The 20011-nt window shown below is 44.7% G+C and overlaps 1 protein-coding gene across 1 annotated transcript in view; it reads right to left on the reverse strand.

Moving 5' to 3' along the window:
• CDC20B (cell division cycle 20B) overlaps positions 1-17411 on the reverse strand; it is a 93151-nt gene extending 75740 nt beyond the window's left edge. The window contains exons 1-2 of the mRNA XM_073622761.1: positions 17184-17411; positions 17026-17097 (exon numbers count right to left, since the gene is read on the reverse strand). Coding sequence (XP_073478862.1) covers positions 17026-17097; positions 17184-17246 — 135 coding nt within the window. The 5' untranslated portion in view covers positions 17247-17411. The remainder of the gene's footprint in view (positions 1-17025; positions 17098-17183) is intronic.
• Positions 17412-20011: the final 2600 nt, after the last annotated feature.

Raw genomic sequence — 20011 nt, forward strand, 5'->3', positions numbered from 1 at the left:
GATGACATTTCTTCACTTTGAGTGTCTATGGTTTCCAGCCAGTGGCCATTACAGCACCCAGCATTGCTACAGCCGTTTTCAAGAATGTGTGCGTGGAAAATATTACGCTTGGATCTGTAGGGCACTGTGACAGGCTAGACAGGAGAGGATGCACTAGCCTGCCCACTGTCTACTGCTCTGTCCTGCTCCTGCTGTCACTCTGCAACAGCAAGACAGAGCACTGTGGCACCATTGAGGGGGGGGGGGGGTGGCTGACACCATGTTTTACTGCACCAGGTGACACCACTGTCTATTCTATTCTTCAAAAAATACGACTATTTTTTATTTTATGTTTTTTTTTTTTTTAATCATTTTTTTATCTTTTGTTAAATAACTTAATTATTAGCTTCTTTTGTAACTGTCTATAAAGAATTGCTTGGTCTTGAACAAAGATGCAGATAAAAGTTCTGTTTCAGGAAGTATATTCCATAAAGAGTAAGGCCACTTTGTTATTTCTGCAGCTTATGGTTCTAGAATGTGCTGAGATCAATTATACTCACCCAGCTTTTTTATATCTTCCACATGCTGGTTTTAGAGGTTTAACATTTGAAGAATGATTTGTCCACCTCTGATTGCTTTGAAGGTTTTATGATCATTTATGTTTTTTGAAAGTTCTGTGCACATGGCCAAAGAAAGGGAATTGTTGTAAGGCTGATGGGTGAACACGCAACTTTGTAGCAGCTACAAATCCATCTTTTTTTTTGTAACAAGTTGTAGCTGATTGGAGAACTGCTGCTGTAGCCATACATACTGTACATATCTAGCAAGGGGCGGTGCTAGACTATTTTGCACCCTAGGCAAGACCAGCTACTTGCGTCCCCCCCCCCCCCCCCCCAAAAAACAAAAACGAAAAAAAAAAAAATGAAACGTAATGGCTTTGTGCAGTGTCATTAAATAATAGCACAATACACTCTTTGATCACAGATCCCAGTGTGTATTGTGTGACAATCTGTCACAATGTTTTTTTATAATGGCACTTTTTAATAATTTCACTGTGTGCCATTATAAAAAAATATATTAGTGGCGGAACACCAGGGCCGGATTGCAAGTGCAACCTTTGCAGCCTGGTCGTTCGGCCCGCATTAGGAGCATCATAGGCCTGGTGCTGAGGATTTTGGTAGGCCCTGGATTATGAAGCCCCTTGCCCTGTATGCTACATTAAAATTTTCTCTACAGCCTTGCCTTTATTAACCACCACTTGTGCCTAGGCATTCTTTCCATCACCACCCACTGCACCTGGGACCCCTTTCCTCATTATCTACTATGCCTGCAGCCTCCCTTGCCTTACCACCCACCACACCTACAGCCCTCTTCCCTCACCACCCAACATGTCTGGGCCCCCCCATCCCTCACTATCCACCATGCCTAGGTACACCTTCCCTCACCACCTACTGTGCCTGTAGCCCCCTTTATTGCAGAAATACTACAGGAGATGGTCACAGACTGCAAAACATACTACAGGAGAGGATCAGAGACTGCAGACATACTACAGGAGATGGTCAGAGACTGCAAAACATACTACAGGAGAGGATCAGAGACTGCAGACATACTACAGGAGATGGTCAGAGACTTCAGACATGGTACAGGAGATGGCCAGAGACTGCAGATGTAACACAGGAGAGGGTCAGAGACTGCAGATATAACACAGGAGATGGTCAGAGACTGCAGACATAGTACAGGAGAGGGTCAAAGACTGCAGATATAACACAGGAGATGGTCAGAGACGGCAGACATAGTACAGGAGATGGTCAAAGACTGCAGACATCATACAGGAAAGGGTCAAAGACTGAAGATATAACACAGGAGAGGGTCAGAGACTGTAGACATAGTACAGGAAAGGGTCAAAGACTGCAGACATAGTACAGGAGAGGGTCAGAGACTGCAGACATAGTATAGGAGATGGTCAGAGACTGCAGACATAGTACAGGAGATAGTCAGAGACTGCAGACATAGTACAGGAGATGGTCAGAGACTTCAGACATACGACAGGAGATGGTCAGAGACTTCAGACATAGTACAGGAGAGGGTCAGAGACTTCAGACAGGGTACAAGAGAGGGTCAGAGACTGCATAAATAGTACAGGAGAGGGTCAGAGACTGCAGACATAGTACAGGAGAGGGTCAGAGACTACAGACATAGTACAGGAGAAGGTCAGAGACTGCAGATATAACACAGGAGATGGTCAGAGACTGCAGACATAGTACAGGAGAGGGTCAGAGACTGCAGACATAGTACAGGAGAGGATCAGAGACTGCAGACATAGTACAGGAGAAGGTCAGAGACTGCAGATATAACACAGGAGATGGTCAGAGACTGCAGACATAGTACAGGAGATGGTCAGAGACTGCAGACATACTACAAGAGATGGTCAGAGACTTCAGACATAGTACAGGAGAGGGTCAGAGACTGCAGACATAGTACAGGAGAGGGTCGGAGACTGCAGACATAGTACAGGAGAGGGTCAGAGACTGCAGACATAGTACAGGAGATGGTCAGAGACTGCAGACTTAGTACAGGAGAGGGTCAGAGACTGCAGACATAGTACAGGAGAGGGTCAAAGACTGCAGACATAGTACAGGAGAGGGTCAGAGACTGCAGACATAGTACAGGAGATGGTCAGAGACTGCAGATATAACACAGGAGAGGGTCAGAGACTGCAGACATAGTACAGGAGAGGGTCAGAGACTGCAGACATAGTACAGGAGATGGCCAGAGACTGCAGATGTAACACAGGAGAGGGTCAGAGACTGCAGATATAACACAGGAGATGGTCAGAGACTGCAGACATAGTACAGGAGAGGGTCAAAGACTGAAGATATAACACAGGAGAGGGTCAGAGACTGCAGACATAGTACAGGAGAGGGTCAAAGACTGCAGATATAACACAGGAGAGGGTCAGAGACGGCAGACATAGTGCAGGAGATGGTCAAAGACTGCAGACATAGTACAGGAAAGGGTCAAAGACTGAAGATATAACACAGGAGAGGGTCAGAGACTGCAGACATAGTACAGGAAAGGGTCAAAGACTGCAGACATAGTACAGGAGAGGGTCAGAGACTGCAGACATAGTATAGGAGATGGTCAGAGACTGCAGACATAGTACAGGAGATAGTCAGAGACTGCAGACATAGTACAGGAGATGGTCAGAGACTTCAGACATACTACAGGAGATGGTCAGAGACTTCAGACATAGTACAGGAGAGGGTCAGAGACTTCAGACAGGGTACAAGAGAGGGTCAGAGACTGCATAAATAGTACAGGAGAGGGTCAAAGACTGCAGACATAGTACAGGAGAGGGTCAGAGACTGCAGATATAGTACAGGAGAGGGTCAGAGACTACAGACATAGTACAGGAGAAGGTCAGAGACTGCAGATATAACACAGGAGATGGTCAGAGACTGCAGACATAGTACAGGAGAGGGTCAGAGACTGCAGACATAGTACAGGAGAGGATCAGAGACTGCAGACATAGTATAGGAGAGGGTCAGAGACTGAAGACATAGTACAGGAGAGGGTCAGAGACTGCAGACATAGTACAGGAGATGGTCAGAGACTGCAGACTTAGTACAGGAGAGGGTCAGAGACTGCAGACATATTACAGGAGAGGGTCAAAGACTGCAGACATAGTACAGGAGAGGGTCAGAGACTGCAGACATAGTACAGGAGATGGTCAGAGACTGCAGATATAACACAGGAGAGGGTTGGAGACTGCAGACATAGTACAGGAGATGGTCAGAGACTGCAGATATAGCACAGGAGAGGGTCAGAGACTGCACACATAGTACAGGAGAGGGTCAGAGACTGCAGACATAGTACAGGAGATGGTCAGAGACTGCAGATATAACACAGGAGAGGGTTGGAGACTGAAGACATAGTACAGGAGATGGTCAGAGACTGCAGACATAGTACAGGAGAAGGTCAGAGACTGCAGACATAGTACAGGAGAGGGTCAGAGACTGCAGACATAGTACAGGAGAGGCTCAGAGACTACAGACATAGTAGAGGAGAGGGTCAGAGACTGCAAACTTAGTACAGAAGAGGGTCAGAGGCTGCAGACATAGTACAGGAGAAGGTCAGAGACTGCAGATATAACACAGGAGATGGTCAGAGACTGCAGATATAGTACAGTAGAGGGTCAGAGACTGCAGACATAGTACAGGAGAAGGTCAGAGACTGCAGATATAACACAGGAGATGGTCAGAGACTGCAGACATAGTACAGGAGATGGTCAGAGACTGCAGACATACTACAGGAGATGGTCAGAGACTGCAGATATAACACAGGAGATGGTCAGAGACTGCAGACATAGTACAGGAGATGGTCAGAGACTGCAGACATACTACAGGAGATGGTCAGAGACTTCAGACATAGTACAGGAGAGGGTCAGAGACTGCAGACATAATACAGGAGAGGGTCAGAGACTGCAGACATAGTACAGGAGATGGTCAGAGACTGCAGACTTAGTACAGGAGAGGGTCAGAGACTGCAGACATTGTACAGGAGAGGGTCAAAGACTGCAGACATAGTACAGGAGATGGTCAGAGACTGCAGATATAACACAGGAGAGGATCAGAGACTGCAGACATAGTACAGGAGAGGGTCAGAGACTGCAGACATAGTACAGGAGATGGTCAGAGACTGCAGATATAACACAGGAGAGGGTTGGAGACTGAAGACATAGCACAGGAGATGGTCAGAGACTGCAGACATAGTACAGGAGAAGGTCAGAGACTGCAGACATAGTACAAGAGAGGGTCAGAGACTGCAGACATAGTACAGGAGAGGCTCAGAGACTACAGACATAGTACAGGAGAAGGTCAGAGACTGCAGATATAACACAAGAGATGGCCAGAGACTGCAGACATAGGACAGGAGAGGGTCAGAGACTGCAGACATAGTACAGGAGAAGGTCAGAGACTGCAGATATAACACAGGAGATGGTCAGAGACTGCAGACATAGTACAGGAGATGGTCAGAGACTGCAGACATACTACAGGAGATGGTCAGAGACTTCAGACATAGTACAGGAGAGGGTCAGAGACTGCAGACATAGTACAATAGAGGGTCAGAGACTACAGACATAGTACAGGAGAAGGTCAGAGACTGCCGATATAACACAGGAGATGGTCAGAGACTGCAGACACAGTACAGGAGAGGGTCAGAGACTGCAGACATAGTACAGGAGAGGGTCAGAGACTGAAGACATAGTAGAGGAGATGGTCAGAGACGGCAGACTTAGTACAGGAGAGGGTCAGAGACTGCAGACATAGTACAGGAGATGGTCAGAGACTGCAGATATAACACAGGAGAGGGTCAGAGACTGCAGACATAGTACAGGAGATGGTCAGAGACTGCAGATATAACACAGGAGAGGGTCAGAGACTGCAGACATAGTACAGGAGAGGGTCAGAGACTGCAGACATAGTACAGGAGATGGTCAGAGACTGCAGACATAGTACAGGAGATGGTCAGAGACTGCAGACATAACACAGGAGAGGGTTGGAGACTGCAGACATAGTATAGGAGAGGGTCAGAGACTGCAGACATAGTACAGGAGATGGTCAGAGACTGCAGATATAACACAGGAGAGGGTCAGAGACTGCAGACATAGTACAGGAGAGGGTCAGAGACTGCAGACATAGTACAGGAGATGGTCAGAGACTGCAGACATAACACAGGAGAGGGTTGGAGACTGCAGACATAGTATAGGAGAGGGTCAGAGACTGCAGACATAGTACAGGAGATGGTCAGAGACTGCAGATATAACACAGGAGAGGGTCAGAGACTGCAGACATAGTACAGGAGAGGGTCAGAGACTGCAGACATAGTACAGGAGATGGCCAGAGACTGCAGACATAGTACAGGAGATGGTCAGAGACTGCAGACATAACACAGGAGAGGGTTGGAGACTGCAGACATAGTATAGGAGAGGGTCAGAGACTGCAGACATAGTACAGGAGAGGCTCAGAGACTACAGACATTGTACAGGAGAAGGTCAGAGACTGCAGATATAACACAGGACAGGGTTGGAGACTGCAGACATAGTATAGGAGAGGGTCAGAGACTGCAGACATAGTACAGGAGAGGCTCAGAGACTGCAGACATAGTACAGGAGAGGGTCAGAGACTGCAGACATAGTACAGGAGAAGGTCAGAGACTGCAGACATAGTACAGGAGAAGGTCAGAGACTGCAGTCATAGTACAAGAGAGGGTCAGAGACTGCAGACATAGTATAGGAGAAGGTCAGAGACTGCAGACATAGTATAGGAGAAGGTCAGAGACTGCAGATATAACACAGGAGAGGGTCGGAGACTGCAGACATAGTATAGGAGAGGGTCAGAGACTGCAGACATAGTACAGGAGAGGGTCAGAGACTTCAGACATAGTACAGGAGATGATCAGAGACTGCAGACATAGTACAGGAGAAGGTCAGAGACTGCAGACATAGTACAGGAGAAGGTCAGAGACTGCAGACATAGTATAGGAGAGGGTCAGAGACTGCAGACATAATATAGGAGAAGGTCAGAGACTGCAGACATAGTATAGGAGATGGTCAGAGACTGCAGACATAATACAGGAGAGGGTCAGAGACTGCAGACATAATACAGGAGATGGTCAGAGACTGCAGATATAACACAGGAGATGGTCAGAGACTGCAGACATATTACAGGAGACGGTCAGAGACTGCAGACATGTAACAGGAGACGGTCAGAGACTGCAGGCATTGTACAAGTGTGTCCTAGCAGTGACCAGTGCGGAAAAACATTGATCACTGCAAACAGGAGTTTATAAGATAGAACTATAAGTGCCAAAAAAAACAAACAAATTTATTTTCTAACAGTCATTTCTCAAGCACAAGAGGACAGTAAATGGTTAACAGGTCTGTGAAGCTCCTCCCAGCCTGACCAGCTAATTCCTTCAAAGATCAGGGATAGCTGACACCAACTGGAAGTCTTGCAGAAGTCTAATCATCAGTCAGGTGCTGTGTAAATACAAACACAGATAAGAAGCAGTGTGAGAAGATGGAGGGGAAGTCATCCCTGATCATTGTCTAATCTACACACAGGACAGGAGAACACACCAATTATTAGACTTCTGCATTACCAGTGAGTGTGGGACATGATCATACCTTCTTTATTCTCAGGTATGTCGGATCCTCTGCATCCTGTTCTGCTCTGGTCACTAGCATCTTCTGATCAAATGTGGCGGGCTGGGCAATCTGATTGGCTAAGGGGGTGGTGGGAGGCGGAGCAACCTAGCAGTCACACCCTACCACTCAGAAGAGCAGCTCTATTGGCTGCCTGACACACTGGTCTGTCCCTCTGCCTCCAGCATGTGAAAGCCGTGGGAGAGAGAGGGAGAGGGGGAAGCCTCTTTTGCCGGTGTCTTATCGAATTCAGTCCCCTATCATATAGTGTCCTCCCTGTACTGCGCAGGCGCAGTACGGAGGACAAAAGAGACGCCGAAAGTCTCCGAAGTTCAACAGCTGATCGTCAGCTGTACACGGCGCCTGCGCATTTATTCTTACCCTATGTCCAGGATCATTCCCTACTATCCAAGTGGACATAGAGTTAGAATAAATATTTGCCGAGCGCAGCGAGGCCGTGCCCGAAGCGTGGCGAGCGAAGCGAGCCCGCGAGGGGCCCTCTTACACTGCCATCGCTAACAGGTGCCCGAGCGCCGTGTACAGCTGATGGTCAGCTGATCAACTTCGGGCATTTTCGGCATCTCCTGCTCCTCCGTACTGCGCAGGCGCTGCGCCTGCGCAGTACGAGGCGGACACTATCTGATACGAGGACACTATATGGCAGAACACCGGCACTCGACTCCCTCCCCATCAGCAGAGCAGTGCAGGGAAGTGTCAGTGAGACACTAATGCATTCCAATTTCAGAATTCTCCACACCGCACCTGCACTGAAGGGGAGGCACTGCGCCCCCACACATTGTAAAAGATGGGAAACAATCAGGTGACAGTTTGTGGAATTACTGTTGAGCTTCTGGGAACTTTGTTGAAATTATTCCTGAACTTTTGCATCACTTACTACTGAACCCCAGCACTCTGTGTCACTTTAAGCCAGAGCCAGTATTCAGCGCAATGAAAATGATTTTTCCTGTGGTGCAGAGCACCTCACTTTTTCTCAGCTACGGGGGCCCAATTTATGATCCTGCATACAGGCCCACTGCTTTCAGAAAATGCCCCTGACCTGAGCTCATCATTGCGCATCCATTCCAGATGCTTGTATGTGACATTACATACATCACATACATCACATACCAGCATGTGGGCTGGATGTGAGAGGTGGATCAACGGGGATGAGTGTGCCAGGACAGGTAGATGTGTCTCATCTTTTCTTCCCTTCACCACTCTGTATATCACACATATCTTAGATGAGAAGAGGGTACAGCAGTGGAGCAGATGAACAGGAGGGTACAGAGGTGGGGAAAATAAGCAGGAGGGGTTCAGAGGTGGGACAGAAGAGCAGGAGGTTACATCAGTGGGGCAGATGTGCAGGGAGGTACAGTGGTGGAAGAGATGAGAAGGGGGTTCAGCAGTGGGACAGAAGAGCAGGGGAGTTCAGTAGTAGGACAGAAAAGCAGGGGGTTAGAGCAGTGGGGCAGATTTGAAAGGAGATTTATTGGTGGGACAGATGAGCAGGGGGTTACAGTGGTGGGGCAGAAGAGAAGGGGGGAACAGAGGTGAGACAGATGTGCAGGAGGTACATTGGTGGGGCAGATGAGAAAGGGGGTTACAGTGGTGGGGCAGATGAGCAGAATGGCTCAGTGTTAGGACAGATGAGAAGGGGATTCAGTAGTGAGACAGAAGAGCATGGGCATATGGCAGTGGAGCAAATGTGCAGGGGGTACAGTGGTGGGGTGGAAGAGCAGGGGGTACATTGGTGGGGCAGATGAGCAGGGTGGTGGTAGATAGAACAGTAGTAGTTTAACCTCTGTCAGGTTCAAATGAAAAAAAAAACATTTTTGGCTAAAGACTTTAAATATAACTCTAGTCAAAATTAATTTTAAGTTAAATAGGACTGTTAAAAAATGTTTTGAGGTTTTATTTCAGTCTGCAGATCCACTGGTAAAAAAGCAACAAAATGTAAGGCAAAAAAAAATGCACAAAGTTCAAAAAGTTCCGGTACTTCTTTACCACATCTGTTAAAATAAATGTGTTGCCCTTTGCACAAAGTGCAGCAACATGCAAAAACATGCAATGCACAACATAGTGTAAATGGGGGCTAAGAGGACACCCTGTTCTATGCATGGGGTAAGGGAATGAAGGAGCATCTACCCAATGGAACACATATAGCACAAAATACAAGAGTTTTAACCAATACTTACTTATCCAAAACTAGAAAAGAAAACATTTGCACTAGCAATACCATTTAAAGTACCAGGAAACTTAAATACAAATGACCACATATAAAAGATCTCCTGTTTACATTCACAGGTATGCAGTTAATAGTATCCACATATGCACTTCAAATAGTTAAAATAGAAACCCATTTTTCCAAGTGTCTACACTATGACTTATTTGAGGTTCCCCATGAAGGAGAGCCAATACTTCATTTTCTTCAAATCTGCACTAGATGATAAGCTTACCATACATGGCTTGAATTTTGGATGATTTCTGCTGAATCAGCTGAAATTCAAACTGGAGGTACCGCTGTTGGCACCACCCAGTTTCACAAAAGTGGATGGAAAAATTGAAGGTGCCAGGTGGAAATCTGTCAGCAAAAAATTAACTGCATCCAATCGATGTAGTCACTGTTCGGGTATTCAGACAGCTACGGATGCTGCATACAATAGCTGGCACTGCAGATTCCCCCATGCTGATTAGCATTGATAGAAGCATTAAAGCGTTTGTTAACCCCCCCAAAAAAATGGATCCTGCTCCTTTAAAGCATGTTATATAACACAGTGCTTGTCCTGTGTCATTTGGCCCCCTGTAACACCTGAAATACCAGGCTGATCCTGCCAGTTTCTGCCCTCCCCTCTGTAAACTGACCACGGTGTATCATGGCTCCTGAGACCAGACACCGTGGTCAGTTTACGTGCCTCCGTCATCCGCAGCCTGCTATCTGCAGCTTCCCTCTCTGCTCCTGTGTCCTCCTCCCCCCTCCCATCTCTGCTCGTGACAGTGCTGCCCCCTTCCCCCTCCTGCTGCTTGCATAACACTAACCTGTATACACCATCAACACTGCCTCCTATTGCAGTGTCCCCCTCTGTGTATGATTTATAAATATAAATGCTGCAAATACCTAATTTCACAGTCGCGATTGCGATCACATGACTAGCCACCTCTCTCCTCCTCCCCTCCAGACTGATGCCCCGCCCACTGCATCTCTCAGAGGAAGAAAGGAGAGAGCTGGCTGGTCATGTGATTGCAATCTCGGCTGTGAAATGAGGTATTTGCAGCATTTATATTTCTAAATCAAACACAGAGGGGGACACTGCAATAGGAAGCAGTGCTGATGGTGTATACAGGTTAGAGTGGCTTAACAAGCACTTTAATTGATTTCTCATGTTCAGCCTGCAGCCCGGCTAGACATAGATTACTGGAAACTGAGTGATTACTGGAGTAACACAGACAGTTCTTATTTCAGATACTTTCATGAACAATTACAAATGTGCATATCTTTACAGTTGAGCCTGTTATTTTGTGAAGAAACAAAAGCTGGTTTATGTAAAAGTGAACAAACATAATTTTGCATGATCTGTTGTACTTCTTTAAAACTCTTCTGTAATAGATATGACAGTTTTTAAAAATGACTAGTCAATGACATCATCACAATTCTTTTTAATCGTTCCTATTTTCTATGCCCCTATCTCCAGAAGACATAACGTGTGCTGATGTGGTAGTGTATGTAGTAGCTGACCTTCACATCACAGCTAACTAACAATACACTGCCTAATCACCACACATGGTAAACTATACAGTGTTTCCTTGGCTGTGTGTGAAGTTACAAGACTTGGTTCATTGGGGTTGATTTACTAAAGGCAAACAGCTCATTTTGCAAAGGATTTTTCCCCAGAGCTTAGTAAATATAGTGGAGCTGTGCTGACTTCCATCTTCCAATCATGTGCAAGCCAAATGCAGTTTTTTTTTTTTTTTTTTCCTTGCATGTGATTGGGTATTCTTTGCAAAGTGAAAAGTCATCACATTCATTAAGCTCTGGGGAAAATTCCTTTGCAAAGTGCAACTTCCCTTGCACAGTGAACACCCTATTTGACTTTAGTAAATCAACCCCAATAATGCAGTGCTGATGTGCAGAATCCAATAACCAACAGCAATGAATCAGAAATCAATGCTTAACAGGTATTACTACAGAAAATGAAATTAAAAATAAATACCAGTTGTCACCACACTCTGCACAACACTATCTTTTTTTTTTTTTTGCACTGCTTTACTGATCAAGTCCCAAAGAATTAACAATCACAGTGACAGCGCGCAGAAAGCACTGACTTCAGATATAACATAACATACTGTAAACAGTAAACAGTCTGTACTAATATTATATGTAAAAAGTAAAAAAAAAAAAAAAAAACTAACTTTTGATATTTTCGTGCAATAGAAGACCACACAACTGTAAGTGTCTGACAAAAACAAACACTTATGATGCCCCTAACAACCAACCACTTTTCATTTAATAATATGCTCTAGAGCTAAAGGAGGAAGACATGTAATAATTGCTCTGGGAGCCTCTTTGGGGTTGCAGTGCTAAGAGTCTGAATTTGCTTAGAAATGCTGGATTAGGCAAAAGTAGTCTCAGCAGTGGCCCCAAAGAATAAAGTTGGCCATACACAATACAATCTGATTGTATTATCATATACAGTATATTACCAAAAGTATTGGGACACCTGCCTTTACACGCACATGGACGTTAATGGCATTGCAGTCTAATGCCCTGTACACACGGTCGGACATTGATCGGACATTCTGACAACAAAATCCATCGGATTTTTTCCAACGGATTTTGGGCCAAACTTGTCTTGCATACACACGGTCGCACAAAGTTGTCGGAAAATCCGATCGTTCTGAACGTGATGACGTAAAACACCTACGTCTGGACTATAAACGGGGCAGTGGCCAATAGCTTTCGTCTCTTAATTTATTCTGAGCATGCGTGGCACTTTGTGCGTCAGATTTGTGTATACCCTGCTCTCAAACTTTGTGTGTCGGAAATTCCGACGGAAAAAGTCCGATGGAGCCCACACACGATCGGAATTTCCGACAACACAATCCGATCACACTTTTTCCATCGGAAAATCCGACCGTGTGTACAGGGCATTAGTCCATAGGGTTCAATATTGTGCACTGGTCCAAATCATTTGGTGGAGGGGGGATTATGACTTGGGGTTGTTTTTCAGGGGTTGGGCTTGGCCCCTTAGTTCCAGTGAAGGGAACTCTTAAGGCGTCAGCATACCAATACATTTTGGACAACTTCATGATCCCAACTTTGTGGAAACAATTTGGGGATGGCCCCTTCCTGTTCCAACATGACTGCCCACCAGTGCACAAACAAAGTCCATAAAGACATAGATGAGTGAGTTTGGGGGGGAGGAACTTGACCAGCCTGACCAGCCTGACCTCAACCCGATAGAACACCTTTGGTAAGAATTAGAGCGGAGGCTGCGAGCCAGGCCTTCTTGTCCACATCAGCACCTGACCTCACAAATGCTCTTCTGGAAGAATGGTCAAACATTCCCATAGACACTCCTAAACCTTGTGGACAGCCTTCCCAGAAGAGTTGAAGCTGTTATAGCTGCAAAGGGTGGGCCAACTCAATATTGAACCCTACGGACTAAGACTGGAATGCCATTAAAGTTCATGTGCGTTTAAAGACAGGTGTCACAATACTTTTGGTAATATAGTGTATGTATGTATATATATATATATATATATATATATATATATATATATATATATATATATATATATATATCTATATAGACACATATTTGATGAGATGGACTATCTGATTGGATATGTAAATTGAATGGAACATTAAGGTAGGCACCACATAGATGTTGGTAAAATAAAATGAGATAGCATGACCAGTAGTGATAAGTAAAAGGTCACATTTAGAGAGTCCTAGTGAGAAAAGTTCCTTCAGTGTGGAGCTGCCCACCATATAGGCATATAAATATGAATGTATTTGGAGTATGTATGCACAAATGTGTATATGTAACATTTAGGGTAACATTTAGGGCTTGTGCACACAAGTGTACAAGGTGTTCTGTCAATGGACGAGGCGTGATGAGCATCACGATCTCCCCTTGTCCAATCACAGAACACGTTGTATTTTGTGAAAAGAATATAAGATGTTTCATTAATGGAGGAGGTGGAGTGCAAGTGACCCACATGGTCTTCAGTGTATGCCGTGTACTAGAGCCAGGAGTCTAATTCTCAGAGCTGGAAGTTTGGAACTTACAGCGGAGTCAGAATGAATGAAAGTTACAAGTAAAACATTTTTACATAACAACAATACATGTTCAACAAAGCTTTTTTTTCCAGAATTTGGCTTGACATTTATGACTGTTGATTAAAACACAACATCTGAGTATTTTTAAGTCTGTCAAATATACCTAATTACAGTATCTCACAAAAGTGAGTACACCCCTCACATTTTTGTAAATATTTTATTATATCTTTTCATGTGACAACACTGAAGAAATGACACTTTGCTACAATGTAAAGTAGTGAGTGTACAGCTTGTATAACAGTGTCAATTTTCTGTCCCCTCAAAAAAACTCAACACACAGCCATTAATATCTAAACCGCTGGCAACAAAAGTGAGTACACCCCTAAGTGAAATTGTCCAAATAGGGCCCAGTTAGCCATTTTCCCTCCCCAGTGTCATGTGACTTGTTAGTGTTACAAGGTCTCAGGTGTGAATGGGGAGCAGGTGTGTTAAATTTGGTGTTATCGCTCTCACTCTCTCATACTGGTCACTGGAAGTTCAACATGGCACCTCATGGCAAAGAACTCTCTGAGGATCTGAAAAAAAAAGAATTGTTGCTCTACATAAAGATGGCCTAGGCTATAAGAAGATTCCCAAGACCCTGAAACTGAGCTGCAGCATTGTGGCCAAGACCATACAGCAGTTTAGCAGGACAGGTTCCATTCAGAACAGGCCTCGCCATGGTCTACCAAAGAAGTTGAGTGCATATGCCCAGCGCCATATCCAGACGTGGTCTTTGGGAATTAGATGTATGAGTGCTGCCAGCATTGCTGCAGAGGTTGAAGGGGTGGGGGGTCAGCCTGTCAGTGCTCAGACCATACGCCGCACACTGCATCAAATTGGTCTGCATGTCTGTCGTCTCAGAAGGAAGCCTCTACTAAAGATGATGTACAAGAAAGCCCCCAAACAGTTTGCTGAAGACAAGCAGACTAAGGACATGGATTACTGGAACCATGTCCTGTGGTCTGATGAGACCAAGGTAAACGTATTTGGTTCAGATGGTGTCAAGTGTGTGTGGCGGCAACCAGGTGAGGAGTACAAAGACAAGTGTGTCTTGTCTACAGTCAAGTATGGTGGTGGGAATGTCATGGTCTGGGGCTGCATGAGTGCTGCCGCCACTGGGGAGCTACAGTTCATTGAGGGAACCATGAATGCCAACATGTACTGTGACATACTGAAGCAGAGCATGATCCCCTCCCTTCGGAGACTGGGCCGCAGGGCAGTATTCCAACATGATAACGACCCCAAACACACCTCCAAGATGACCACTGCCTTGCTAAAGAAGCTGAGGGTAAAGGTGATGGACTGGCCAAGCATGTCTCCAGACTTAAACCTTATTGAGCATCTGTGGGGCATCCTCAAACAGAAGGTGGAGGAGCACAAGGTCTCTAACATCCATCAGCTCCATGATGTCGTCATGGAGGAGTGGAAGAGGACTCCAGTGGCAACCTGTGAAGCTCTGGTGAACTCCATGCCCGAGAGGGTTAAGGCAGTGCTGGAAAATAATGGTGGCCACACAAAATATTGACACTTTGGGCCCAATTTGGACATTTTCACTTAGGGGTGTACTCATCTTTGTTGCCAGCGGTTTAGACATTAATGGCTGTGTGTTGAGTTATTTTGAGGGGACAGCAAATTTACACTGTTATACAAGCTGTACACTCACTACTTTACATTGTAGCAAAGTGTCATTTCTTCAGTGTTGTCACATGAAAAGATATAATAAAATATTTACAAAAATGTGAGGGGTGTACTCACTTTTGTAAAATACTATATATATAGGAAAACTGATACATTCTAAACTTATACATTCTATTTAGGAGAATCAGATGTATTTGGTGAAAGTGCATGCAGAAAGATGGCAAATGCGAGTTAACTGGTGTATTTTATCTACCGACCAGCTAACATTACACTGCCTTCTTCTCACATACTGAACTCCGGTGTACTGCAGCCGTTCAGCGACGTCACTTCTCAAATGCAGGTGGCAAGGTATCAGCGACTGCTGGACTGGATAACAAGCAGCCAGCTAAAATACACTGCCTACCTGAAAGTGGATCTCGGTGGACACATATTTCTTCATGAAAGTATATTGAACAGCAGTTTAACATGGTTACATTGTGAGCACCACTGTTGCATTTGTTGCAGATATAACACATTCCACAAGATGGCGCAAGAGCTCCTTCAATTGCGGCTTGGAAATAGAACAGTGTGGAGTGCATCTAGCAACTGTCAGTTCTAAGCTTACAACAGCCAGCTAGCAAAGCACTGCCTCACTGGTCCATCATGCAGCATCCCAACTCAAAAGTATACGGTACTAAAGACTTTGCTTGGGTACAGAATTTGTAATGCTATTCCCCTTCATCAAAACATTTTATGTCATTTTTATTTTAGACACCCTGAAACCATTTTTACAGAACTGCTCTGGTGAGCTTAAATGGTATTAAACCTAAATACAAAAATTTAATATATTGCAGCTTACTGATTCTTAGATGTGTGGCTGCATTAGTTTTCTTTTTTTTAGCATTTTTCTTCTCTTAATTTTACTTGGTGATCTGGCCAATAAGTCTGTTACTGGGCTGAGACAAACCATTTACCACTGACAGGGGTGCCTACAATAATCAGCTTTGATTTATTTATGTAAAACCCTTAAGCGGTAATTGCTTAAAGAGAGTTATGCTGGGACCAGTTCAGCAGGAACCGGCCAACATTAGTTCATTGTGTACAGCTGTCTGTCTGGCTTTTGTCAAAGGGACATGCTTAGAAAACCAGCATCCAATTAGTGCTTGCAGCCAATGGCTGTGAGCGCTGATCAGTTGTCCTCATGTTGTACAAACTGTTGGCGCTATATAAATCCTGTATAATACTAATAATCAGTGTGTTCTGATGGGGGAGTCTCCGTGTCACAATACAGTAGCACAGCTGCGGGGGGTGATTGCCGCACTAACATTGCTTGTGTTGGTGCGGCACTCTATCAGTTTTTTTTTTTTTTTTTCAGCCCTCTGGGTTAAAATAAACAAAAAAAAAACTTGTGTGTATCAGGCTAAAGTTCAGCTTTAATTTGTTAGTCGAATCCATCTAAGCCCTCGTTCACATTGGGGCAACTTGTCATGTGATTTGAGGTAGAAGAGCAAAGATAAAAGTGTAAATATATATATATATATATATATATATATATATATATATATATATATATATATATACAGTCTACTCTTTTTTTTTTTTTTTTACATATCTTTTTGTACAGTATTGTATGGTTTGTCCTAAATGTAAAAAATGTAATAAAAATTGAATTATATAAAAAAAAAAGTACTACATGTTCTAAAATTAGGAACTAGAACACACATGACAGATCTGACATACGGTATTTTTTGAACCCCCTGGTAATACTAAAGTAGAAAAGTTCATCTATAAGTATAAACACCCATTTCACCCAATCAATCCCAGTGATCACTTCCATCAACTCCCAAATTATCATTATTATAATACAGGAATAATATAATAAATACATAGAGTCACTGACCTTACTTATCCTCTGTAAATCCGATTTTCTGCTCCTCTTATAATCTCTTCCAAAAGTTTTCCTAATACTTTCCTGCAGGAGAGATGACGTCATAGTATTGATTATTGATCAGAAGGATGAGGACCATCCCAGGTAGGTCCATAGATCACACTACTTACCCACATCACCTGCTCCTCTCTCCTGACTTTAGGGACAGACAACCTCTCCAGCTTCCACTCCATCCTTCTTCTCTTCCTATGCTGGATGTAGTTGTGTCTTTGTCTGATCCCTGCGATGCTCCCATGGGTCCCATTCTTCTATATAAAGGTGGAGAACAAGCGGCTGCAGCAGCGGGAATCACCTGTCCTGCGCCCTGATTGGCGGCTGAGGAGGAAAGGTTGGTGACGTCACCAGAGGGAATCCCTTCTCATCAGGGCTGCGTTGTTCTGCACATGGAAAAGACCCCGCCCTCCTGCTTGTGATTGGCTGCCCGGGCTGAGGATTTCCCCGCGTTCCATTCTGTGGATGCGGTGACGTCACGCGATCGTTGATGTTTTGTGACTTGTAACGGGAAGACGCTGCCGTTGTCCGAGGCGCTTCCATTGCCGCCAGCCTGGGCGGGTGAAAGGAGCGGGTCCCCGGGTCCCATAGTTACCCAAACACAGCAAAATCCACCCACACAACGGGCTCTGATTTCACATCACCTACTGGGGCAAAACTTTTATTTTTTTTTTTTTTTTTTGCACAGGTGTTAAAAATCAGCAACTTTTTTTTTGCTACAAATTACTGCAAACTTTCAAAAAGTATAATTTTTCTGAAAGCAGAGACCCTGGAGAATAAAACAGCGGTAGTTGCCATTTTTATGTCGCAAGATATTTGCACAGTTATTTATCAAAAAGGATTTTAGTGCAATCAATAATATACCCAATTTTTTGATAAAGTATAAGGGCCCTTTCACACTGGGGCGGTTTGCAGGCACTATTGCGCTAATAATAGCGCCTGTAAACTGACCCGAAAGTGCCGCTGCTTTCATTCCAGTGTGAAAGCTCCGAGGGCTTTCACACTGGAGCGATGCGCTGGCAGGACGGGAAAAAAAGTCCTGCCGGCAGCATCTTCGGAGCGGGGAAGGAGCGGAGTGTATACCGCTCCTTTACCGCTCCTGCCCTTTGAAATCATCGGGACGGCGCGGCTATACCGCTGGCAAAGCGCCTCTGCAGAGGCGCTTTGCGGTGGTATTTAACCCTTTCTCGGCCGCTAGCGGGGGGTAAAACCGCCCCGCTAGCGGCCGCATACCGACGGTAAAACGCCGCTAATAATAGCGGCGTTTTACCGCCCCTGCCCCAGTGTGAAAGGGCTCTTAGGCTCCATGCACACTGGAGCTCAAAAAAGCTTTTTCTGGACGTCAGATTGCTGGCAGAAAATGCTGGTTGAAAAACGCCCTTTTAACGGCGTTTTGTACTAGTGTTTATCCGCGTTTTAGCGTTTATGGGCGTCTTTAATAAAAATACACAAAGGAAAAATCCCACAATCCATTCCCAAACTTCCACAATGCATTGAAAAAATAGAACACCGAACGCTAATTAACGCACAATTATCTGCGTTTTTTAGCGTTTTTTGTGGTCTGGAAAACACACATTGAGCAATATTTTATGGCGTTCAGGGAACAGCCTATAAACTCCACTGCTGATAAACGCTAAAAAACGTCCATGTGTGCATGGACACATAGGATAACATAAAGTGGAGTTTATGGGCTGTTAAAAAAAAACGCCCAAACTCCAAAAAACGGCCGTTTATGAGCTCCAGTGTATCTTAGGCTCCATGCACACTGGACGTTAAAATAACGTTATGAAAAGGCCAATAGATTTACAGTGAGTCTTTCAACATTTTTTAACGTTTTTGCAATAGCGTTTATTAGCGTTTACCTGCATTAGCGTTTTTTAGCATTTCTTTTTATTTTTTTTCAATGGATCAAAAACGTTAAAACCGCCGGTGAGCCACGTTTGTGAGGGTTCATCGACGTTTATCAGCGTTTATGAGCGTTTGGCGTTTTTTGTGGTCAGAAAAACAACTCTTGAACGCGATTTTATGGCGTTCAGAAAACAGCCCATAAACTCCACTACTGATAAACATCCAAAAACGTCCATGTGTGCATGGACACATACAGTATCTCACAAAAGTGAGTACACCCCTCACATTTTTGTAAATATTTTATTATATCTTTTCATGTGACAACACTGAAGAAATGACACTTTGCTACAATGTAAAGTGGTGAGTGTACAGATTGTATAACAGTGTAAATTTGCTGTCCCCTCAAAATAACTCAACACACAGCCATTGATGTCTAAACCGTTGGCAACAAAAGTGAGTACACCCCTAAGTGAAAATATCCAAGTTGGGCCCAAAGTGTCAATATTTTGTGTGGCCACCATTATTTTCCAGCACTGCCCTAACCCTCTTGGGCATGGAGTTCACCAGAGCTTCACAGGTTGCCACTGAAGTCCTCTTCCACTCCTCCATAACAACATCATGGAGCTGGTGGATGTTAGAGACCTTGCGCTCCTCCACCTTCCGTTTAAGGAAGCCCCACAGATGCTCAATAGGGTTTAGGTCTGGAGACATGCTTGGCCAGTCCATCACCTTTTACCCTCAGCTTCTTTAGCAAGGCAGTGGGCTTCTTGGAGGTGTGTTTGGGGTTGTTGTTATGTTGGAATACTGCACTGCGGCCCAGTCTCTGAAGGGAGTAGCTCCCCAGTGCCGGAAGCACTCATGCAGCCCCAGACCATGACACTCCCACCACCATGCTTGACTGTAGACAAGACACACTTGCCTTTGTACTCCTCACCTGATTGCCGCCACACACACTTGACACCATCTGAACCAGTTTATCTTGGTCTCATCATACCACAGGACATGGTTCCAGTAATCCATATCTTTAGCATGCTTGTCTTCAGCAAACTGTTTGGGGGCTTTCTTGTGCATCATCTTTAGTAGAGGTTTCCTTCTGGGA

This window comes from Aquarana catesbeiana, linkage group LG01, assembly GCF_042186555.1.
Source record: "Aquarana catesbeiana isolate 2022-GZ linkage group LG01, ASM4218655v1, whole genome shotgun sequence".
NCBI classification, from domain to species: domain Eukaryota; kingdom Metazoa; phylum Chordata; class Amphibia; order Anura; family Ranidae; genus Aquarana; species Aquarana catesbeiana.